Genomic DNA, 25,793 nt, shown 5'->3' with positions numbered 1-25,793 from the left:
GTATTTGTTATAATCATTTGGAAACAGTCGACTATTATTTCGAATTTTTTCTGAATTTGAAAACTGAAACTTGAAAATTTTGTTTTTCGAGTTTTGTCAAGCAATTTATTAATCAAAAGTTTTTGTTATTCGCTAGTTTGCTTTTCCTTCCACTGTTTTGTAGTAAGAAGGTAATTTTGAAATCGCTTTCCCATGTATTCTAATACTAGGCAAACCATTTTAACCCTTTGACTGTCCATACATCAGATTAATTTGCGACTTATCATAGAAAAGCTAAAGTTTTTATTATTGTTCTTTTTAAAATTTATACTTAAGTATATACATAAGAGTGAGAAGGAGAAAAAGAAAAAAAAATCACCACTTTAGGTTGAAAATTTTGGGGCGCTGGGAAACCTCTCTTAGCCCGGGCGAACATCCCCTCCATCTTGGAACAATCTGGGTTGTTCAGATGTGATGGGTAAAAGACCCGACGGCCACACCCTGTGCCCCTGGTCAAGAGGCAGATGCCTTGTCTGGGACGTCATAGTGAGCGACTCCTTTGCTTCTCGCATCCTGGATGCTGCGGCTAAGGCGAAATTCACAGTTTCTGCAGCCGAGCGGAACAAAATTCTGAAGTACTGCGATCTGTCGGCCAGCTACATTTTCCATCCTGTGGCGTTCGAGACGTTTGATGGGGTCGAACCACTGACCGTGAGATTCCTGTCTTCACTGGCAGCTCGCATAGCAGAGGTAACTGGTGAAGCTTGTAAGGGAGCTTGGTTGTTCCAGCGCATCAGCCTTGCCGTCACCCGCGGCAATGCTGCAAGCGTGCTTCAAGTAATTAGAGAGGTTTTTGTCTTTTTCTCACTCTTTATGTATATATTTAAGTATAGGTACTATTCAAGAAGAGTGGTCCAGGTGCGCGCACTCGCACAAGCTAGTCATGACTAGTCGATCCTAAACAAAGTAAATAAAAACACAAAGTAAATTTTTTTTTTGTTGAATCTACCCCATCTTACTCTTAAAATGTCGTTTTGCGTTCTTCCAGGGTGTATTTTGGTGTCACATCTATTTCTGCGCATGATGCGCACTCGCGTTAGGTAGTCGTAGAATCGACTAGTCAAGACTCTCTAGCGCGCACCGGGACCACTCTTCTTGAATAGAACCTAAGTATAAATAAAAAAAAACAACTAAAGTATGAAACTAAAACTAAAAGTCTGAAAACAAGTATGGACGTTTAGGGCAAACTTATGTAAATACTTTAAGCAGTCAAATTAACATTATATTGCTAAAGCCCAAAATAGGGATACGAACATCTGATTTTTCCCTTAAGAAATCTCTATTTAAAGTGTTTGCCTTCTCCCTCCTACCACAGACTGTATTAATAGCAAATGCGCATGCGCAGCTGTGGATGGCGGTTGTTTCAAACCGTCTTATTTAAACGCTCTTAACTATGCCATTGTTTATGTTTCAGTCTTGATCAAGACAATATATTTTCCAATCTTAATGTTTATTAATCTAACCACCTTGTACTGAATATATTTTAGAGACGTTTCCTGATTTAAGTAAGTGGTTTCTGAAAATTTTTTTAATACTCTTTTCATAAGACTTCGTTATTTATCGTTGTTTCTTCTGGCGCTGTTTATCCTGTATTATTGTAGTTTAATGTATTTTCAAGTATTTTTTAGTGAAATTTGAATATTTAAAAAGTTTAACAGCAATAGTCTGACTATATTTGATTAATTAACTGTGTACTCATATACACATACCACCAGTGCCAATTTCAGAGAGACAGGGTGTCAGCCATACTATTTACCAAGGAGCCTATCTCTATTTAAAAACACAAAACCAAAACAAAAGGAAAAATGGAATTACAGAAAATATAATTGTGGGCATAACCACAGATGGTGCCTCTCGCCACTGATTTTATTACCTCGTAATTTCCTTAATGCATATTTTTTAAATGAAACTTTGCAGCGATACGTTTTCGAACTCGCAGATGACAATGTACTGAAGACATTTATTTTTTAAAGTTTAATATACATACTTACTTATATATTTCTCACAAAGAAAACAAGTCCTTATATTTTAAGCCGCAACGTTGTACAACATGAAACAAAAAAAAATAATGATAATACTTGCATAATTGGGTACCCATAATTGTATTACTCATTGTGAACTTGAAAGATGGGAAACTTACAATAAAAATCGAAACTATTCAGACATCAAATAATTAACAATAACTGAATACTTCGAAAAAAATTGTACTGTCGCAAGCTAAAGTAAACTCGAAAATTTTAATTGGAATGTGTATGTGACAGTGAGTTGTCTCATACGCAGCCGTTCTCATGAGGAACAAATAACTAAATATGTAAATTTACTTTTGATATCATTATGACACAGGAGGACACAAAGTTCTTTGTGGACCACCTGTGGGTTTTGTTATATTTGAAAATACTGTATGTATGTTAGTCAAGGGTCGGGGGACTTGGCTAAGGCGACAAAAATTAATCGAGTAGTGCCAATAACATATTTTAAACACATTACTTTTAAAATTATATTCTTTTCAATTGGTGTAAATCAGTTTCAGATCCAATCGGTAATTATTCTTTCTTTGAATTAAGTGAAATGTATCTTTCAGAAATGAATCTTGTTACTAAATTGATTTTAAAAAAAATTTACCTATTGATGTATTCTTTTTTCGCCTCGCATCCGTCTTGTCTTTTATTATAATTCTAGCCGTATAGAAGCTACTTTGTAAAATTATTAGACGGACCAAGTACTTGGCTGGTACTTTATCAGTTTTGGAGGATGAAAGACAAAGTCGACCATGGCGGGATTTGAACTCAGAACGCAAACTGCCATAGCTGGCTAAATACCTCTGGGATTTTGTCCAGTTTAAATGATTTTGTTAATTCACTGCTTTGTAGTGGATTAATATTTAATTTTGCATCAATTTTTATTCTTTTCTTTAAATCACTCTGTTTACTCACTCCTAGATCTAAGTTCACTCTTTTGATCCAGTGTGGAGGAGTATGCTCTACGTGATCGCTTAATCTGGTAGAAAGAACAGCCAAATCTTCCTCAAATCACACCCTGTCATTCTAAAAGGAAGGATGAAAGACAAAGTAGCTGCCATAGATATGCAAAATTATAGGATGGTCACTGCTGCAACATTTGATCAAGTTGGGCCTTGAGCCAAACAAGTCTCACATAAAAAATGTGGAACCGAGCTTTCCTGGTTTCATATTTTTTCTGAACTTTCATATACAAACTGTACTTAAATCTATCTATCTTGTGAAAATGGTCGTTCTCTCTCTGTCTCTCTCTCTCTTGTGCGGATGTGATTTTCATGTTGGTTGTAGGCTTTATGTGACACCAAGTGGAGTTTACTCAATTGGAAACTATATACCAGCTGTTTGGTTTCAGGATAACACTTTTTGACATTGCAACCGAGGGTGTTAAATGATGATCATATTCTAAGATGTCCAAAAATTGAAAAAAATTAAAATTCATAAAATTGTCCTGGAAATAAGTGTGGAAAAAGTGGGCTTTTCCAAGTTTAGCAACAGGACTGAAAAAAATGTTAATGGTTGTGCAAATGTTAGTTCCACTGACCAAATAATTCTGGTTTACATTGAGTGTTCCCTAACCACATACCAACCATCTGCATTTGTTCATGTAATATTGCCAGTATCACAGTGATGATGACGTCATATTTGCTATCAATGACTTTTTTGACCAACTTGATGAATCAAGATTGATGCCAGCTCCTCTGGCCCCTGTGTTGGTGGCATGTAAAAAGCACCCATTACAATCTCAGAGTGGTTGGCGTTAGGAAGGGCACCCAGCTGTAGAAACACTACCAGATCAGATTGGGGCCTGGTGTAGCCTCCAGACCCCAGTTGAACCGTCCAACCCATGCCAGCATGGAAAACGGACGTTAAACGATGATGATCTCCATACTTTTTGCCTCTAAAATACATTTTCCAATAACAATTGTTATTGTCTAATATTTATAAATACTAATTCAATCAAACTATTTTACTTTGAATTTTAGAATAATTTCTGTTGTTTTACTAACAGATATCAAAAAATGGGAGTGGATGATGAGAATGCTGGGTAAGTATTGTATTAAAGTATTCTATTTATTTTCGATGTAAAACTTTGATATCATGTATGAAACTCCCCTTGTCATGACTTTACTACCCTAAATTTGAGATTGTACCCAAGTACCAAATGAAAATATTCATAAAACTACAAACATTCTATGAATTTTCTCTGTGTTTGTAATTATCTCCATTTCACTTCATAAAATGTTTAATTAATAAGTAACAGGTTATATCATGCTGATGATTTCTAAAAGGAATGAAGTAATGCTATACATGATTACCTCCAACTAGAGATTTTAAGGACTTTTAGTAGTAAGCAAAAAAACAAAATATTAAACTTGAATTCTATGCATTTTTTTTTCTTAATTTCAAATTTCTAATCCTGCCAAATATATGATGAAGTGATTATTTCCCACTAGAAGAACCATACATCGTTATGCCTCCATGCATCCATGGATTGAATGATTCAACAGGAGCTGGTGAAACAGAGGACTGCGCCAAATTCTAATGTCTGTTGGCATGGTTCCTATGGCTGGATGCTCTTCCTAAGTCTAACCAAATTTACATTGCGTATTGGGTGCTACTTATGTGACACTAGCACTGCTTCATCAAGAAACTTGATATTTAATAGATTATCTGTGTTACAGTTATTAGGATACCTGTCTGAGGAATAGTGAGTAACTGTTTAATTTGTCATTGCATAAATTCTAAACTCTAAATATGATCTTATTAACTCTTAATTGGTGTTGTGGTGGAGTTTGCATGATATCATTGTATAAGCAGTGAGGTAATGATATAATTGATGGGCATTTTGTTGGCTGGTACAAATCTTATACCTATACTGTATTCTGAGCAAGATATATATTTTTCATTATTTCATTGCAGTATGGGTTTAAAAGCTTTTGATTCCTTTGACCAAAGGTCTAGCAAAGTTACCCCATTATGAAATGCAAAATCAGTTATCCTTTCCTTACTCTAACTGCTCTGTTGTTTTTCTGCAATCACCTCCAGCACTATTTATATTGTCTAAATAACAATCTATCACATCTAGTAGTTAGAGATTATTTTCCATTGGTGCCCCTCCTCTTTAACTACTTTTGTATATCTAGTTAATCTATCAGATCAAATTGCAGCTTCTGTTTGCAATGGTGCAGGTGTAGAGGTGTGGTTAAAAAGCTTGTTTTCCAACCATGTGGTCTTGGGTACAGTCCCACTGCATGTCCCTAGGCTGACCAAAGCCTTGTGAGTGGATTTGTTAGACGGAAACTGATAGAAGCCGATCATATCTTGATAATACTAAGACTCTAGGGATGTTTGTGTGTAACTGAAATATCTCAGAAATAGTATATTTTATCTTAGTTTTTTTTACATATTTATTTTCATACTTACCTTTAGCAGTGCAGTACAACTTTTTGTGACATTTGGACCTCTCTTTAAATAATTAAACACAATTTTTGTTATTTCTTGACAGAAAACATACATTGCCTCCGTGATGTCAACACATACAATGAATGTCATGGCATGTCAATCAACACAAACACACATCTGCTATCTGTGATGTATACACATACACATAGTCTCCTTGCTCTCTAAGACAAAAAAAGAAGACGTTGACTTTTTGACATATACAATATTTTAATCATTTAGAAATATTTTTAACTGAATGTGATTTCATCATCCAGAGTTCGTTAATTTCCGTAAAAATTTTTTTATTTATTTACTTTTGTTTTAAAGTGAAAGAGAAGAGGAAGTAAAAGATGTATGTACGTGTATATGAAATGGATGTGTGTGTGTGTGAAAGAGAGTGTGAGTGAAGGGGTGTGTTGTCATGTACACGTACATACATCAATACATATGCGTACATCATTTTTGTAAGTACGTGTGCATGTGTATGAATGTAAGTGAACGTGTGTGTTCTCATGTACAAGTGGCACACCCTCTCTCTCACACACACACACATATACACGTTCATACATCTTTCACTTTCTCCTCTTTTTCACTTTAAAATAAAAGTAACAGGTGATTTTCAAGATAAAAAATTGTTAAAAAAAAGCTTCTACGCATGTAAATTGATTACTATTGTTTGGATAGTTCCAATTAAATAAGTCTAGAAGTTAGGTTAAATATATATACATGCATAAGTACCATGAATTCTCATTCTACAAAATGGCAAACAATTCTGTGAATACTTTACAGGGCAATGCTGGGTAGTAAGTCTAGTATATATATAAAAATATATATATATGTGCTTGTGTGTACCTTTGTCTTGACTTCACATGGTAGTTGTAAATGGGCATTACCATCATACAAGCAATGTTGTTTGTTTCCAGGCTTCTGTGGTAAATGCATGCCCATTGTTAAGGGGGTGCACTGGACAGCACTTCCCCCTTACTATTTAATGGTGCACACTCAGATTTACTACACTTGAGCATTATTACAAATTAGTGCCTACCTAGAATATTCTGAAGCATCCATGGGCACCAAAGTCTGGTGATGGGCCTGGAGTAATTGTGTGTAGCCATGGGAGATATTACTCTACATGAAAACAAGTGAGAGTTGGCAATAGGAAGGGCATCTGGCTGTAGAAAACCTGCCTCTACAAATTTCATATAATCCATACAAGCAGGGTAAAGTGGATCTTTGATGCTGATGTGTGCACTGTATTGAGTGCCTACCTATTCGCTTGCAGCAGGGAGATAGAGAAAGGTGCAGTATAGGTTTAAAAGCTTTTGATTCCTTTGACCAAAGGTCTAGCAAAGTTACCCCATTATGAAAGATATTGCCAATGGTTTATGGGTCAGTGTAATTATTTCATTGTCTGTAGTTGTCATATCTTTTCTATATTAACTGCAAATAATGTAAACAAAATTACTCCTTTCTATTCAATCAGGCGTCGCCGTTCTCGTAGGCGTTCATCAGTGAGTGTTTTTTTTTTATTTCTTCCTTTTAATTACACATTAATTTTATCTACTTTAGCTAGTGGTGGTGGGGGCTATAATTTAAGTTGAATGTTTTCTGCTTAACGTAGTTTTCCTGAACAGCTTTTCAGCTTGTTCACAATATGGTTTCTTCTTTTACATTCTATCAATTATATCTTTGTCAATGTTATGCTAAGAATGATGTATTTCAATATTATAAACATTTGTTAGGGAAGCAGAGACAATACAACATCTGACTAGATGCTTTATCTGGTTTCATACTTTACTTTCTAAGTTCAAATCCCATTGATGTTGACTCTAAAATTGTTAGAATATTTTTCATTTTAAATTTTGCAGGATTTTATAAAGAGGATTTCTGAAGTTGAAATACCTCTTTACAAATTTTTCATCCATTCATTCATAACTGATTCAATATTAGGCTCATTAATTAAAACATTTCTTTGAAGAGTTTGTTTTATTTTTTTTGTCTTTTTCTTCTTTACTTGTTTTCAGATTTTGAAATTGCCTCTCTCTACAATAGATGTAAATACGCAGGTATGGCTTAAATATAATTGCTTATTGTTTGACTTTGTCTTTTTCAAAAAAAAATCAAGAGAAACAGATGTTTGTGAATACCAAATTTCTTTGAGGTGAAGTGTATACTACCCACTCCAATTTAAATTAGTGGTTAGCAAGTTAATATTGAAAATGAAGAAAATCAGAGGACAAATCAGAAGTGAAGGTTGGAAAATCTCTCTGTAAGGCACAGTTTCCAGTTAGTGGAATTACTGAACAATCCTATGGGTTAATGTGAATCATCAGTCAAGTAGTGAGTGCTGTGATGACAAAACATTGTTGTAGATAGGACTAACAGTGATCTCTATAAGAGACAAGTGACATATCTGGAAGGAGCATTGAAAAGTGGTTAGAAACAGTATCAGGGTGCTAAACACAAAACATAATGTAAGTTTTACTTAGCTGTGAAACAAGAAGAAATTAATGTTCTGTGTCTTAAAGATTAGGAGTATAAAATATTTTGAACCACAAGGCTATGTATTTGTACAGTCTAGGATTTAATTTAGAGTGTGTTTGGAATGGTAAGGGTAAAGTGGCAGTAAATAAGAGTAGAAGTGTCATAATGAATGGTTGAAAATAAGATCTTAACTCTTATAGAACCTGATGAGGATCCAGCTTTAGAGATTAGTATGGAATATGATTAATATGGTAATAAGAATAAAAAACCAGAAAAAAGCTGTAGTTCCATTGAGGATAGTTGCTAATTTGCCTAAAGCACAGGTTGTATTTGCACTGTGCTAGTTAATTAGTTTGTGAAAGAGTGTGCAGTGAATTCATTGACAATTATGAGTAAAGGAAATGCACTGGAAGGGTTAATTACATATTTTTGAAGCTGATGGCCCAAGGCATGAAGTGGTAGTCTCAGTGAGGTTTATATTAAGTTGGATTGAACAGTTAGTATGATATTGAACCACAGTTGCCGTATTTACAAGAGAAGTTCTACACCAAGAGCAAACAGTCACAAATTCATTGACTTAGAAGATATTAACTTTATTGTCAGGCAAATATAGTCTAAACCCAATATGGAGATTAATAATGTTTCATTTGCCAACAATAGTTTATTTGTAGTTACATTACCAACTCCCAATATAGCAACCAAATATCTTTCATACTACTCAATTTTTCCAAATCAAGGTCTATATGTTTGAGGACCTTAATAAATGCATTATTAATATCTGCATTAGCTTTTACATTACAGGCTTGACCAAGTCTTTTAGTTGAACTTGTGTTTGAAACATTTAATGCACTCATTGCCAATTTTTTGTTCACATTCTCAATGCTAAGTTTTAGTAGTGGTTAAGCATAATTTATTTCAGTTGTCTTAAGATCCCAGCAATCAAGACTTTGTGTTGAGCCACCAAAAGTGCTTGATCCTTAGGAATACCTAAGTCTTGTACTTAGGTAGGGTTTCTGATTAGTTAAGCATGTAAATGCTTGCCTCTGGAGAGAATGATAGTTTGTTGTGGTTTTACTTCACCTATGCATTCTTGTTTCATTTCTTAGCGAAAATAAACTGGTCTGTGAGGTAGATTTAAACTTGTGACTTAGATCTGAATTAGGAGTTTAATATTTGTTATTGTTACCACTACAGTTTTAGGTTATAGGAAGTCTATTTAGTGTTTTTAAAACAACATACCTAAGTACTTCATTACTTGAAGGTCTGCCTCATACTAATTTGGAACAAATGATTGTGGTGATGATTGCAATATCTTTTTTTTTTTTAATTCATTGAATTCATTTTGGGTTTATTCATTTATAGGTTGAAGAAAAGCCAGAAACAAAATCAAGACGTTCTTCTAAGCGTGTGAGTTTTGCCAATTATGCAGAAGTCAAGTGAGTGTTAAATGAAATTTACATATATTTGGAATCATTCGTTTTATATATATTGAAATATTGTCTTGATAATCTTTATTTTTATTTCTAAATCTTTTTAGAGAGTTTCATGAAGTTTCACTATCTTACAATAGCAACAGTGGTAAGTATTAGATTTTTTTTTTTGACTTTTAGAATTGTTTTTATTGATGGTGCAGGTGTGACTATGCGGTAAGAAGTTTGCTTCCCAACCTCATGGTTCTGAGTTCAGTTCCACTGCATGGCACCTTGAGTAAGTTGTCTTCTACTATAGCCTTGGACCAACCAAAACCTTGATGGTGGATTTGGTAGACGGAAACTGAAAGAAGCTGTCATATATATATATATATATATATATATATATATTTTCAAGTGTGTGTATTTTTGAGTCTGTGTTTGTCTCCGCACTATCACTTGATGACTAATGTTGGTATATTTACGACCCTGTAACTTAGCGGTTTGGCAAAAGAGACTGATAAAATAAGTACTAGGCTTACAAAGAGTAAGTCCTGGGATCGATTTGTTCGACTAAAAAACCCTTTGAGGCAGTGCTTCAGCTTGGCCGCAGTCAAATAACTGAAACAAGTAAAAGAATACCTTAATAATACTTTCTTTTATTCTTTTATTTGTTTCAGTCGTTTGACTGTGACCATGCTGGAGCACTGCCCTTAGTCGAAAAAATTGACCCCAGGACTTATTCTTTGTAAGCCTAGTACTTATACTATCGGTCTCTTTTGCCAAACTGATAAGTTATGGGGATGCAAACACACCATATATATATATATATATATATATACATATACATACACATGCATGCATGCATACATACATATATATATATGACGGGCTTTTTTCAGTTTCCGTCTACCAAATCCACTCACAAGCCTGAGGCTATAGTAGAAGACACTTGCCCAAGGTGTCACAAAGTGGGACTGAACTTGGGACCATGTGGTTGGTATGCAAGCTACTTACCACACAGCCACTCTGAGGAAATTAAGATGGTTCAGAATTTTGTATTTTCTTTTTACCATATTTCAATGTTGAAATACAGAGTTTATTTCAATAAATTTAGAAAATAACGAACAATTTAGTGAAAATAACTTTGCAATTATTAAGCTGGGGTATGAAATTTTTATTTCCTGTTTCAGTATGAAATTTTTATGGAAGTTTTAATTTAGATCATTTTAAAACAGGAACTTTGTTTCATACAACCAGGGGCAGTCTCAGACAGATCAGTATTAAAAGGATTAAAGCAGTTGCTCTTTTTTTTTTACTGTTTCTAATTTACATAGTTTGTTAAATATATGATTAATTTATTTAACCATAAAACATACTTTGTGTTTATTTTTGCAATATTTTCCTTTTCAGACGACTCAGGAAATAAACAAATATCTGAAAACGAGTAAGTAAGATGGAGAAGAGTAATTTAACTTTGATACTTCTGTCATTATATTTTTTTGTTTTTTAAATCATCGTCATCGTCGTTTAACGTCCGCTTTCCATGCTAGCATGGGTTGGACGATTTGACTGAGGACTGGTGGACCAGGAGACGACACTAGGTTCCAATCTGATTTGGCAGTTTCTACAGCTGGATGCCCTTCCTAACGCCAACCACTCCGAGAGTGTAGTGGATGCTTTTATGTGCCACCGGCACGGAGGCCAGTCAGGCAGCACTGGCAACGGCCACGCTCAAAATGGTGTATTTTCCGTGCCACCTGCACAGGAGCCAGTCCAGCGGCACTGGCAATGATCTTGCTCGAATGTCTTTTCACGTGCCAGGAAGGTAACGATCACGCTGGTGCTATTTACGTGCCACCAGCACGGAAGCCAGACAGCTGCTCTGGCAACGATCGCGCTCGGGCAGTGCTCTTAGTGCTCCACTGGTACAGGTGCCGGTGCCAACACGAAATGTGCATTAATATCAAATGACATCAATATTCTTTATTAGGCACAGGCATGGCTGTGTGGTTAAGAGGCCTGCATAACTAACCTTGTAGTTTTGGGGCTCAATCCCACTACATAGCACATTGGGCAAGTGTCTACTATTATAACCCCATGTTGACCAAAGCCTTGTGAGCAGATCTGGTTGGCAGTAAATGGAAGTTGTCTGTTGTATGAATGTGTATGTGATACTCGTGTTTTGACATCAAATGATAGTTGTATATATGAGTCTCACATTCATACAAAGAATATTTTTTGTTTCCAGTCTCCTTGTAAAACATGTTTGGCCATGGGAAAATATTACTTGGATTGGAAACAGGTGAGGATTGGTGACAGGAAGGGCATCTGGCTGCAGAAATTGTCTCAACAAATTCCTTCTGACCTGGGCAAGCATGAAAAGTAGATGTCTAAACTAAAATTATTTGTGAAATCTAATTGAAGACCATTGAAATCTATACTGTTAATATTTACTTAATTTTCTTCTCTAAGAAACCCCTTAAAATATATCTTTCCTTTCTAGGAGCAAAGGACCTGAGGATAACAAGATATCGGGTAAGATTGTTTTTCCTTTAATAACATTGTTTATCGGTTTTGCATTGTTTTCATTTATCTACATATTTCAAATGTAAACATTTGGACCCTTCTTTTCATCCTTGATGAAATTAGTTTTTCTCTGCAGACATTTATTTTAAGATATTCAAGCTGGTTGTTGGTCCCCCCCTCCCAGTGTCACCAGTCTGTTAGAGTTTGTAAAAATCATGGCCCCTACCACACATTCTCTACCTAATTTAAGAGAAAATATGTTAATCTAATATGAAAATAATAGCTAATAACATTTCTGGAAATTGAAACCATGAGGAACAAATTAGTTTGGATATGGCATATTATATGGAGGTAGAGTAGAAAATAGACAGAACAGAGACAATATTTGCAAACCCTGTGATAGATAGTAAAGACTAACAGAGCTAACTGAAGAAATTATAAAGTAGTACAAGTTAAGTTGAAAAGAGATGAAATTTAAACTGTAGAAGCAGGAAAATTGAATGTGTATTTGATAGTAATAATCGTATAAGATTATTACTAGATTGCAAATTAGTTTACATTGCACAAATCTGCCTCTTAATTCAGTATTATTAATCTTCTCTGAATGTAATATATGTGGGTTCTAGTCTACATAGGTGGTAGACTTAATATGTTACCCACATATTACCTTGGATATCTTTAGTGGACTTCATTCTGTTGTAAGCATTTAAGACTGTGTCCATTTTGAGGACATTTCCCCACATCCTTTATTACCTCCCACTAGTCTTAAAGGCTTTGTCTTCTTTCCTGACAAAAACACAGAATTAAAAATTTTAAAAAGGGTTGTGGGTGAAAATCCTGTCAGGGTTACTTTTTGTTTTAACATTTTCAAGAGTCAAAAAAAAAAAAAAAATTGTCATGTAACTTAAATCTAAATTATGAAAAGAGAAAGAAAGCTATTAAACATTTTCTTTACTTTCAGATATCCAATCACTGTTGACAGGTGAAATTAAAAACACTGCTCATGCAGTTGAGGTATGTAATGTTTTCCTATTAGATTTTTACTTACAGCTTAATTTTTTAATGCTATATCTAACTATATATATATATATATATAATCACTGTATTGACTAGGTTGTTGAATGGTTACAATGTACTTCCAATTCTTTCTTGATTGTACACACAGACATAGCTACCTAGGTTTGACTAGACATTTTGAGATTGCATTCTGCTGTCCCAACATATCCTGAATCAATCCTTGTTTTCAAGTAGGATACTTTATTCCACTTGCCTTTTGCATGGTGAAATGTTGAGTTGCAGACTATATTGTCCATGTGAGACAAATATGTTATTTGAGGCATTGTTTTACAGATGGGAACCTTTCCTAATGTTAACCATTATCTGTTTTTTCAAGTAAGGGATCTCTATTTCACTTGTGTTTGAAGGTTTGAAATGCCTGGATGATCTTGTAATGACCGTGCGAAGCAAGGTCACGAGAATGGCTCCTTAGTACATAACACAGTCAGTATAATAAATACAGAAAGAATAAATGCGTATATGAGCCAGAGGGGAAACTGAGACATACAACCGGGTAGAATGTTTAAGAGAAGACTTTATTGATATGTTAACATGTGTGACTGTGTGCGTTGTATATACAGAATAATAGACAGGCTGTCACGAGAACAAAGTGTATGTGTGTGTATCATGTATACAGAGCATTGAAAGAGTCTATAATGAGAAGTTAGAAGAATGTTCATTGACACAAGAATGATAGATACCAGTTTGTAGTCAATTGTACATGATAGTTGAAATACTGTATCAAGAAGTTGTGGCGATGATGCAGAGCTGGTTGAGGTACGTCGTACGTGAAGTTGTGGCTGCGATGCAGAGCCGGTTGAGGTATGTTGTATGTGAAGTTGTGGCTGCGATGCAGAGCTGGTTGAGGTATATGTCGTATGTGAAGTTGGCTGTGATATTGCTGCTTGGGTCACTTGGCACAGGAGTTCTCGCAGGTTGTATATTTGCTGTTAACCATGGTAATTCACGAACAGTGCTATGTTAGAACATGTGCGAGGTGCTGGTTGCTGTGTACGTAGGGAGATGATGTTGACGTTAGGATGAATGGTGGTGATGGAGATGGAGGTCGTCGAATGCTGTTGGACGAAGTTGATGAGTCTCTATGTGGCTGCTGTTGTGTTGTTGCTGGAACTGGCTGTGTCCTGTGTGGTCAGTGGCTAGACCATAAAAGGTCTGGAACCAAAGACTCCGAGATGCGGAGAAGCTGGAGTTTTATAGGGAGCAGTCGTCTCAAACTGGGGTTGAGAACAGACTGTCTCACGTTACCTTATTTGAAGACTGTGATTGGTTGGGTTGCATATTAGCGCGCGATAGAGCAAGAGACAAATTGCGTCAATACCAATCAATCAGAGTAGTGGACACAACAGGGTCCAAAATGTGGCCAAAGGCTAGCTGTTATCTACTACGTTCCTATGTATGTATATATAATAGAGAGGAGAAGAATTTCCCTCAAGTGTCCGCTACAATCTGTTGACAAGAGAAACTCCCCACACCGCCTGTCCTTTTTATACATGTGATTACAGATGTAAGATAGTGTTAGAATTGTAAATGAATGTCACTGTCATCTAAGCAGTGACATTCATTTCCAATGTTCTGTGAGAACATGTTTGGCTATGGGGAAATATTATCATGCCTGGAAACAAGTGAAGGTTAACCACAAGAAGGACGTCTGTAAAAAATCAGCATTAATAAACACTGTCCGGTCCATGTAAGCATGGAAAAGTGGATGTTAAAAAGGATGATCACACGCGTGCACACACACACACAATATATGTATCATCAACGTCATCATCATCGTTTAACGTCCGCTTTCCATGCTAGCATGGGTTGGACGATTTGACTGAGGGACTGGTGAACCAGATGGCTGCCAATCTGATCTGGGAGAGTTTCTACAGCTGGATGCCCTTCCTAACGCTAACCACTCAGAGAGTGTAGTGGGTGCTTTTACGTGCCCCTGGCACGTAGGTCAGTCAACGCTCAAAATGGTGTATTTTATGTGCCACCTGCACAAGAGTCAGTCCAGGGGCACTAGCAACGATCTCGCTTGAAAGTCTTTACACGTGTCACCAGCACAAGTGCCAGGAAGGCCACGCTGGGCACAGGTGCCATCACGATTTCGCTTATTTATACTTACATGTGTATAGTTGTGTAGAGCAAAAAGTGATGGGGAGTGCTATGTTGAAAGATAGACCTCATTTGGTCTCATTCCATGAGAGTGTCTTGGTTAGCCAAGGAACTTTTCAGCTGGACCTCATATGTGTGTGTGTGTGTGTGTGTATCTCTCATCTTGAAATCATTTGATAGTTATAAACGAGTATCACTGTCATATATGTAGTGTCATTCATTTTCTGTTTTACATGAAAATATTCCTGGCCATGGGGATGTATTACTTTGCTTGGAAGCAGATGAAGGTTGGTGACAGCAAGGGCATCTGGCCATAGATAATCTGCCTCAGTAAGCATCATCAGGCCTTTGGAAGCATGAAAAAGTGGACATTAAATTGATGAGGATGAGAAGTAAAATGAAATGAAAATACTTTTTACCCATTGTTGATAATGTGTGATCACCTGTATAGTTCTAGATTGTGCAAAATGACCAGCTGATGGATGCATGCATGCATATTCACAAGTATTTTGTGGTTTTTAGACAAGACCATTTTGTTCAATGTAATTAGCTATTAGGAATAAAACGTTTTTATGAAATTGGTGACACGTTAAAGGCACCTGGTACACTCTTTGGAGTGGTTGGTGTTAACAAGAACATTCAGCCAAGAAACCAAGCCAAAACGGACTGAGCCTGGTGCAGCTCTCCAATCAAGCCCTCTAACCCATGCCAGCATGGAAAATGGATGCTAAATGATGATGTTGATACCTTTTCTAGAGAGTGGTTCCTTATTCACTTCAAGATAAACATTTTGGAGCTAATCACCAGATTTAAATCTTACTCATTCCTTTTTATTATTCTTATCACTTGCATTCATTCTTATATTTTCTCTATAGAATATTTCAGGTGGTGAAAGTGATGACGAAATGTGCATGGCAGTTAATCCTTTAAACCAAAGTATTTTGATGTCTCCAGAAAAGTTTGTATGAATTTTAAACTTTTCAAAGCAATTGAATTTACCATTTTTGATGGCATGTAAGACACACTCTTTTTCTCAAAGAAATGTTTAAAAAATTAACCCAGGTCCTATATGCAAATTTGGGTCTCTTATAAGCTAATATTACATGCTTTAAGCAGGTGGTGAGATGGTGGAATCAGTAGCATGCTGAATGAAATGCTTTGTGGCATTTCGTCTGTCCTTATGTTCTGAGTTAAAATTCCACTGGGGTAGATTTTGCCTTTCATCCTTTTGGGGTTAATAAAATAAGTACCAGTTGAACACTGGGGTCAATGTAATCAACTTAGCCCCTCCCAAACCTGCTGGCATTGTACCAGAATTTGAAACCAATATTACATGATTTGACACTCTAGAAATTTCTTTTCCTGAATATGCACTGTTGAAATTGCAGTGTGTGTGTGTGTGTGTCTTTTATGCCATCAAATACTGTATATTTTTCGGCACATATTAAATAATTTTTTCAAAATTATTATAAAATATACTTTTGCTCTAATGGAAACACTGAAAATGTTTGACTTAAATTTCTTTCCTTCAGGTTTTTTGTGATATATTATAACGCAAACGTTTTCAATTAGATAAATTGCCAAATTTTCTATTTGTTAGATTTAAAATTGTTATATTGTGTTTTCATATCTTAGATGCTATAAAGCTGGGCAATTTAAAAATGTTTTTAAAGATCCTGTTAGTTACAAACATTATAAGTGTCTGTTCATTAAAAATTTTGTCTAGTTAGTTTGGTTATGTAAATATACTGTAATGTATTAACCCTTAGGATTTGACAGAGCTGGTCTATCGGCTGAAAAGTTGATTGACAAAGACAACAGATCGGCCCAGTTGTCATTGTCTTCATTTGACTTTTTGGCCAATAGATTGGCCCTGTTGTCTCTTAAGGGTTATAGTTTTTTTTGAAAAATGAGTGCATGCTCTATGTAGGGCTTGTGTAAAGGGCTCTGTCTTCTGAGTACTGAAACTCCAAACAAGGTTCTGTTTCTAAAGGGTTAAAGAAATGCATCATTATTCATGGCCTAGCAGTTGGGGGTTAGGCTCATAATCAAAAGGTCGTGGGTTTGATTCTTGGATTAGGTGGCATATTGTGTTCTTCAGTAAAGCACTTCCTGTTGTTCCAGTTTACTCAGCTGAAATTAGTACCACCCATGTGCTGGTGCAACCCTTACTCTCCCTCAAACTGTCACGTCATAGTTGTTCTGCTGGATCAAGTGTGGTAAAACTGAGGTGTCTGTCTTTGTATGATTACACATACACTTAAAACCATTAAGCAAAACATGGTAAATTACCCATATTTGCTTGTAAGTGATGGCGCTTTTTATTTATTATTTTTTTTTTTGCTTATGCTGAGCAGATGTCAGGATTTTAATTTTAGCAATTTAATATATTAATTAGCTTAGCTTAGGTCTCTCATGAGTCCATGTTTCAAGCTGGTTTCCTTAGCACACAGGTGATTGACTGAGATTACAACGCATCACTCCCCACAACAACAAGATGCTGTTCGTTGCAGGGATAACTTCCCAGCCCTGCTGGAACTACTTTTTTTTTTTTTACAAGTGCGTGAATTGGAGCAAATTGAAATGATGTGTTTTGCACAAGAACACATTGCACTGCCTGGTCCAGGAATCAAAATCTTGATCTTATAATCATGAGTGCAACACCCTAACCACCTGGCTACACACCTTCACTAATATTTTAATTAAAGAAATGAAAATACTTATGAAATATTTATTTTTGAAAACATAATATACTCTAAATTTTTAAATGAATATACTCTAAAGACTAAATTACACTTTTTAATCTTTGTTCTTTTAACTATTACTAGAGTTTCTACTACGACCTCCAGATCAACCACTGTTTCTCAAACTATAGAGGATAAAGAAAACATCAATGTTTGCATAGTTGATCCTGAAGTGAAAGACTCATTACCTCAAGCTAAGTATGATGCAAACGATACTGATAAACAAGCACAAGATACATCATTTCTAGAGAAAGTCATGGCAGATATTCCACTATCTTCTGCTGTTGCTACTTCAGAAAAGAGCTTGTTATTTACAGATGATTTTAATTGTCCTGCTTCATTGAGCACTGAACTTTTTCTTTATAATTATGTTCATGCACATACAAAACATGATGATGATAAGATTCAAACACCTGATGAGGCAAAAGAAAATGATTCTTTATCAGACTCTCCTCATTTGGATAAATCATTGTATCAAGGTAACCATACTGTTTATTTTGATAGGAATGATTCAATGGACTTAACAAAACCTTTGGAAAAATATCTCACAGCATTTAATGAAAGCAAGGATGATATTGTCAGTAATCCTGATGGTCATATAATTGGATACTACAATCAAAATAATAGCTTTGATGAAAAAACTATTTATTTCAATAGAACTCATTATGCAGCCAGTAATATGGACTTGACATGTTGTAACACCATAACAATTGCTGATTTTCCTGAAAGTGAAAGACCAGTTGAGATTACCAATGTGAAGGATGTAGAAAATATTGAGAATTTTTGTGAAAACAAGCAGTTTAATAAAGATAAAAGTTTTTGTAAACCAACTAAAGACATAAATAACCCATTGAAATTACCCGCAGATAATTATATGCCACCCACTTCTAATAATTCTATTGTTCAGCTGCCTAGTCTTGCTTCAAAGAATATAATTGACAAAAAAAACATACCATGTGAATTGAATGAAATGCAGTCTGATAATTTCAAATCAAATTGTAATGCAAAAGATGGTCTTCGTTCAGTGAGTGATTTTAGACCAAGTATTACTAATGTAACTGATAGCAAAACAGAAGCAAATGTTTTAAAGGATGAAAAAGAACATATTAAGACAGGATCAAAGAGGACCTGTTTTTCTGAATCCTCTGACATACCTTCAAAACAGTTAAATACATATGATATGATTGAACCAGCCATTAACAAACCAACTGAAAAGAAATCTGATTTCAGAAACCATGTTCAACCAGTGACTACCAGTGAAACAGTTCCTAAGAAGTTAGTTCTTGAAGAAAGTACAGAGTCTTATATGGTAGAATCTTCTAGGTCCTGTCCAAAAAAGACTCTGGTTGATACATTGCAGTCAACTTCAAAAGAATTGAATGTAACTAAATCCACCAAATCATTTCTAAACACACAAGACTTATTTGACACTACTCAATTTAATGATGATAAATTTAGTAAATTAGCTAAAGAACTTAAAACTAGTGCTTCAAAATTACCAGCAGATAACTGTATTCTACCATCTTCTAATAATTTTGATCGGTCTAATCTTCCCCCAAAGAATATAATTGACAAAGAAAACCTGCCATATGAATTAAATGGAATACAGTCTGTTAGTTTCAGAGCAAATAGTACTTCAAAAGATGATCTTGGTTCAGTGACAGATTTTAAAGCCACTATTTCCAATATTTCTAATACCAGAACAGAAGGAAGTGTTTTAAAGGATGAAAAAGAACGTATTAAGACAGGATCAAAGAAAACATGTTTTTCTGAAACCTCTGACATACATTCAAGACAGTCAAATACACATGATATAATTGAACCGGCCATTAAGAAGCAAAATATTTCTGGTTCTAATGAACTTATTGGGGAGCCCAGAGGGCAAAATCTTGAGTTTGCTTCAAAGTTATCGAGTTTAATTTCTGCTGACAAGAGTGAATTGAATGATTTTAATGTTTCAGTTGAAAAGAAATCAGATTTCGGGGACCATGCTCAGCCTGTGACTGCTAGTAAGACAGTTCCAGAGGAGCTAGTTCTTACTACAGAGTCTCATCTAATAGAATCTTCCTGGTCCTGTCCAAAAAAGACTCTAGTTGATGCATCACAATCAGCTTCAGAGGAAATGAGCATAATTAAATCCACCAAAACTGTTTCAAATAGGCAAGATTTACTTGACGTTACTGAATTTAATAATGACAATAAATTTAGTAAATTAGCTCAAGAGCCTTCAACTAACACTTCAAAATTACCAGCAGATAACTGTTTTCTGACCTCTTCTAATAAGCCTACTGATCAGCCAGTTAATGTTCCCTCAAAGAATATAATAAACAAAGTAAATATACCTGGAGAATTAATTAAGGTTGAAAGTGTGGAAATAGAATCTTTTAAAACGGATGCTCCTGTTAATGTCAGAGGTAAGACTTTTCCAGAAGATGATCTTAATTCAGTGACTGATTTTAAACCAAGTGTTACTAATATATCTAATAGCAGAACAGAAGGAAGTATTTTAAAGGATCAAAACGAACATATTAAGGCAGGATCAAAGAGGACCTGTTTTTCTGAAACCTCTGGCATACCTTCAAAACAGGCAAATATCCATGGATCACAGGTTGGTAAATTAACAGACTTGTCTGATACAGTTTCCTCTCAAAATAAAGGTAACCACATTAAAGCAGCTGAGTCTCCAATCAAAAATGCATCTCAAATAACTTCCTGCTTGGCAGATCCTTTAGCTCAGGTCTGTGCTCATGACAGCATTAACAATGAAAACCTGAAAGATTCTGATACTAATTTAAATGGAGTAAATGCAAATGATGTTAATATTTTAAAGATAAAAGAGAAAGCTGTTGGATTGTTAAGTTCATCTGCAAATTGTGAAGAGATAAAATACAGTTCAGGAGAAGTTACTAATGAAAAGGAAAAAAAGAATAAAGATGACATAGTTGCAGAAAAAGTTGATAATGTTACTGGGATGCAATTAGAGAAAAAACGTGTACTTTATATTAGTATGAACACTAGTGGTGTTGTACACTCATTTAATGTAGGAAAATCTGAGGGTTCTGCTTCATGTTCAAAAGGATTACATTTAATAGAAAAAGATTCTGTAGAGACAAAAGAATCTATGCCTCCTTTTGGTTCTAGTTTCACAGGAGAGTGTAAAGAAAATGTTCTTAATGAAATAATGCCATCTTCAAAACAGGTTCCAGATTATCCTGATACAGCAGTAGATGAACAAAATGTAATCAGGAGTGATGCAGACCAAACATTAGTATCTTGTAAGAAAGCTGAGAAATTATCAGAAAATGACATACAGGAAAATAAAATACAAACTGAAAAACACAAATTGAGTGCAACAAATAATTTGACAAAACTGCAAAATAAACTGTTCAATGTTGGGAATGTCATAGAAAATGTGAATAAAGGTGAAGTGAAAAAAGGTTTGAGTGATTGTGTTTTGAAAATAGATACTTTAGATGTGCCTGATAAATGTCATCAACCCCAAATTTCTTCTAATAATAATTTCAAGAAATCAAATGACTCTTCTTTCAATACTTCAAATGTATTTTCTCGAAGGCAAACATGTTCTGAAACAATTAGCTCAAAATTAATTGAAACTTCTTTGAACAGTAATTCTTTTACTGTTAATAAGGGCAGTTTGATGGCTGAGAGCAGTATACAACCAGATAAAGTTGTTACAGAGAAGTGTTTGAGAACTGATGCCAGTGGTACTCAATATGGTACAAATAGTGTATCAGAGAAAACTTGCTTTGATTTTGACAATGCTGGTGAGTTTGATTTTATTATTAAAATATCAATGCTTTAATTAAGGTGAGTTCTGTGAGAAAGCTAGAGATAGATAATTAAGATTAATGTTATTAGAAATGGTTACTGAAGTAGTTAATGTGTTTCCTGACTGGACATCGGAGTCTGACATATTTACCATGATATTTACTATAGCTCACCTCTGTATCTGTTTTACTCATCCCTTCTCTCCTACAATCGTGCAACCTTTAACCTCCCCACCCCTTCTAATTCTATTATCTGCTGTGTTATTTTACTGTCGTAAATGTGTATAATATTAAGATACAATACCTTTTAGATAATTTTTTTTCTTTGAAATAGGAGTAATGTATTAAAGTAGAAGATTACTGTAGTATTTTAATGCTTTAATCGAATGTTAATATATACTTTTAAAGTCAATGATTTAATCTAATATTCCACAAATTAATTTTATCTTTTTTTTTTTAATTGTTTCTACTTTAATTTCAAAATTTCTATACAAATTTTGTTTTTGATGCCAAGTACTAGTCACAATTGCTTTTTAGAGAGAGAAATTAACAACAAACAGTTACAAATGTTTAAGTACTGAAATTTTTTTTTATTATTTTAGCTAGTCAGATCCATCCTCTCTCTTGCTGTGGTGATATTATGGAGTGCATCGGTTTTTTTTTGTTTTTGCTTTTGACATGCAACTACAACAAATCACAAACTGTGATTGTTTTTTGAGAAATGAATAATGATGATGTTACAAAACCTTTAAAGATGGAAATTAATGAAGTTTTGTGATGCACTATAAACTTATAACTAACCATAAACATTAAACACAAACCTTAAACTTCAATATGGTTGCAATGTAAACATCTGTTTGATGGGTGAGATGTTGAGAATAGATAAATCTGACTGGGTAAAATTTCAATCTTTAAGATTTAAAGTTTTTTTTGTTTCATTATTAATTTCTCAATAAAATGATTAGAATCGTCATAATTGACATGGAAAACTATGTGTGTATAAGTTTTAATAAAATTAGGAAAGGCAGTTCAAACAGAAAAGTTTCTTATTTCTTCCTTTCATAGAAATTTTAGTCTCTTCTCTCTGGTATTCTGTGAAGATAGGCTCATTCTCTGTTTCTGCTATTTATTTTGAAAGGTATGTTAATATGTATGGTCCTATACTCTAGAAAGTATATAACTTATTATTTTATATCATTTCATAAACTATATTTTGTATCATTTTAGATGTGTCTGATATTATGGATGAGAAACCTGATTTTTTGATTGGAAATATTTCTCATGAAGATTCTTTGAATTTATCACCGGAAAATAAACAACCACAATCATATTCACAAGTACCATCAAGATCTGGCTCCATGATGACTGATAGAAGTATAACAGATATTAAAAACAGCATTTCCACATTGAATAATATCTCAGACTCGACATTATGCAGTCGTCTTTTAATGAACATGCACTTTCCCCATTTGGAAAAGCCTTTGTCTTTAGTAAGTATTATTTTCAGGTTTGAACATGCTTTATTATGAAAATGACTTTTATCAATGTTCAGCACATCTTATGTCAAAATTATTGCCAAGATCAAGAGCCATAACAGGTTACAGTGACAGTTTTTTGACTTACAAGCTGAAAGGTTTGTACTTTGGTCTATATGTTGACCAATATACCGAACTCTTTCTTACTCCGTTTACTAAGCTGTAAAAAGGTATCATGAGTAGATAGAATGTTTTTGTAATCAGCAGAACCACTGTATACTTAAGAAATATTTTGGCTTACTATGTTGAGATAATCCTTCAAGGCATAAAACTTGTAATTTTTGCCAGACACAGTTACTGTCACCTTTGACTGGGATGAATTCCATTAAACCAGGACATGGGGTTGAAAAAAAGTTAACCAAATCATGAACTTCAGTTGTAGAGCAAATACTTGCTCAATCTTGATTTTCAGTATAAATATGGACCGTGAAAGTGTGGCCCATCAATCCAGTTCTCCTGCCGATGCAGAAAATTAAATGTGAGCAGAAGTTCTTGTTTCCTCTCTTAATTGAGACTTATGATAAGTTTATGGAGCTTCTGTGTTTTATTCTTTTTATGTTATTGTATGTGTGTACATTTACATCAGTCGAACCTCAAAGATAAACAAATGTTAGCAGAAAGACAAAATTTTCCTCTACTGTTATCTATATTAATTCATGAAATTAATATTTTGGTGTAATCTAAGAGTGTTTGTAGAAAAATGTGTTTTACTTCAACTGTAGCTATAAATACAAAGCATGTATCATCTTTGTTATAATGTCCACTTTTTCACTTGCGTGAATCAGACAGAATTTGATGAGGCAGTTCTTCTAGAGCCTGATGCCCATCCTGTCACTGACCCCACTTATTTTGGAGCAACATAATATTTCCCCCGTGGCCTGATATGTTTTCTCAGAAGACTGGAAACAAGGAGCACCTTTCGTATGACAAAGGTACTTGTTTGAACTATCACATGATGTCAAGACAAAGAGACAAATACACACACACCTTGTTACTTCCACAAATTACTTGTATTCAGCCTTTTTCATGTGTTAATAATGTACACAAGTTCCTGATTATATACAACTTCATATGAGAATTTACTAAAATCATAATTGAAGATTCCACTTTGAATACAGTGATAAATTGTGAATTTTAAAAGTATATTTTCACTACATATAGTGAATAAAGCACTTACTAAATTATATAAGTTATTGATTTCTGGGGACTTTGTAGATTTATACACAGATGGAAATGCTCTTCCTAACACCCATCATTTCTTTATAATTTCTTTCAAATTTTGGTACAAGGACAGCAATTTTAAGGAAGGGTCCAGTCAATTACTTCAACCCCGGTACTTAACTGCTATTTTATTTTATCAACTCTGAAAAGATAAAAGGCAAAGTTGACCTTGACAGGATTTGAACAGACTGTAAAGAGTTGGAAAAAATGCAGCCAAGCATTTTGTCCGGTATGCTAACAATTTAACCGGCTCACTGCCTTAAATATCTCTATATAATGAAATGAGCAAGTGTGGTCTCTTAACCATGTTAAAGAGGCTATAACTCTTAACAAGAACTGACTAGAGCTAGAATTCATACTAACATGGAAAATAGATATGAATATTATAATGATGTGTAAGAATTTCAAATTTAAGTATTTAGGATAATTTTCTTCATTTAGTTTTTAAAAAAGTTTTAATCAAACCTATGTTTTATTGTAGATGGAAGTTGAAACAATTGAAGATCTTCTGTTTCTGGTTGGTATTGATCGATTAGAGAATGTTGCATTGGAGTGTCGGCAATCTAATATATATGAAGCTTCAGTGGTAAACTATTTTTTGTTACTTGTATATTTTCATACTTTTACTACTGGCTTTGCATATTATTTTACATAACAGCTTAAAATATTTAGAAAGTGGAAATTAATGACCTCTTTTAATTTCTTGCTGTCATCACCATCATTGTTTTAATGTCCACTTTTCCATGCTTACATGGAAAAGTGAACATTGAATCCACTTGAAAAGTAAGTTTCTTTTGTAAGGATTAAACAAATTTTTATGGCTTAATCAGAAGAACCCAAAACAAATGCAAGGACTTTTGAAAGGCATTTGTTTGAGGTGGAGTGGGATAGAAGGAAAAGAAATCCTGGGTTGTTGCAGTAAGACATTACACATCAATATATTTGAGTTACCTGCAAATTGGAGGAAATTTTGTTAAAGGTACCAAAGAGACCAGCATTTTTTAAGGCATTTGATCAGAGCAAAATACCTGCTCCAGCATGTCATACAAATATGGAAACTTTTTACAACCAGCTTACTCATGGTAGCATTGACAAACATATTAAAGCTGTGACTGCTGAGGACATGCGTAAGCTCGCAAGGAATGAAGCCAGTATGCTCCGCTGGATGTGTAATGTCAGTGTGCATACCATTCAGAGTGTAAGTATCTTGAGAGAAAAGCTGAACATAAGAAGCGTCAGTTGTGGTGTGCAAGAGAGATGATTGCGCTGGTATGGACATGTGGTGAGAATGGATGAGGATAGCTGCGTGAAAAAGTACCACAACCTAACAGTTGAGGGAACCCGTGGAAGAGGTAGGCCCAGGAAGACCTGGGCTGAGGTGGTTAGGCAAGACCTTCGAACATTG

At 34.7% G+C, this 25,793-nt stretch overlaps 1 protein-coding gene across 1 annotated transcript in view; it reads left to right on the top strand.

Annotated features, from left to right (window-relative positions):
- Positions 1 to 1,383: 1,383 nt before the first annotated feature.
- The window catches only part of LOC106879520 (uncharacterized), a 50,055-nt gene continuing 25,645 nt past the window's right edge, over positions 1,384 to 25,793 (top strand). Inside the window, exons 1-13 of the mRNA XM_014929142.2 lie at positions 1,384 to 1,544; positions 4,066 to 4,101; positions 6,982 to 7,009; positions 7,523 to 7,564; positions 9,345 to 9,418; positions 9,520 to 9,560; positions 10,805 to 10,838; positions 11,898 to 11,929; positions 12,882 to 12,934; positions 15,976 to 16,058; positions 17,929 to 21,629; positions 22,860 to 23,122; positions 24,870 to 24,974. Coding sequence (XP_014784628.1) covers positions 4,076 to 4,101; positions 6,982 to 7,009; positions 7,523 to 7,564; positions 9,345 to 9,418; positions 9,520 to 9,560; positions 10,805 to 10,838; positions 11,898 to 11,929; positions 12,882 to 12,934; positions 15,976 to 16,058; positions 17,929 to 21,629; positions 22,860 to 23,122; positions 24,870 to 24,974 — 4,482 coding nt within the window. The 5' untranslated portion in view covers positions 1,384 to 1,544; positions 4,066 to 4,075. The remainder of the gene's footprint in view (positions 1,545 to 4,065; positions 4,102 to 6,981; positions 7,010 to 7,522; positions 7,565 to 9,344; positions 9,419 to 9,519; positions 9,561 to 10,804; positions 10,839 to 11,897; positions 11,930 to 12,881; positions 12,935 to 15,975; positions 16,059 to 17,928; positions 21,630 to 22,859; positions 23,123 to 24,869; positions 24,975 to 25,793) is intronic.

Source organism: Octopus bimaculoides, chromosome 2 (assembly GCF_001194135.2).
Source record: "Octopus bimaculoides isolate UCB-OBI-ISO-001 chromosome 2, ASM119413v2, whole genome shotgun sequence".
NCBI classification, from domain to species: Eukaryota; Metazoa; Mollusca; class Cephalopoda; order Octopoda; family Octopodidae; genus Octopus; species Octopus bimaculoides.
This window is presented reverse-complemented; position numbering and strand designations above follow the sequence as displayed.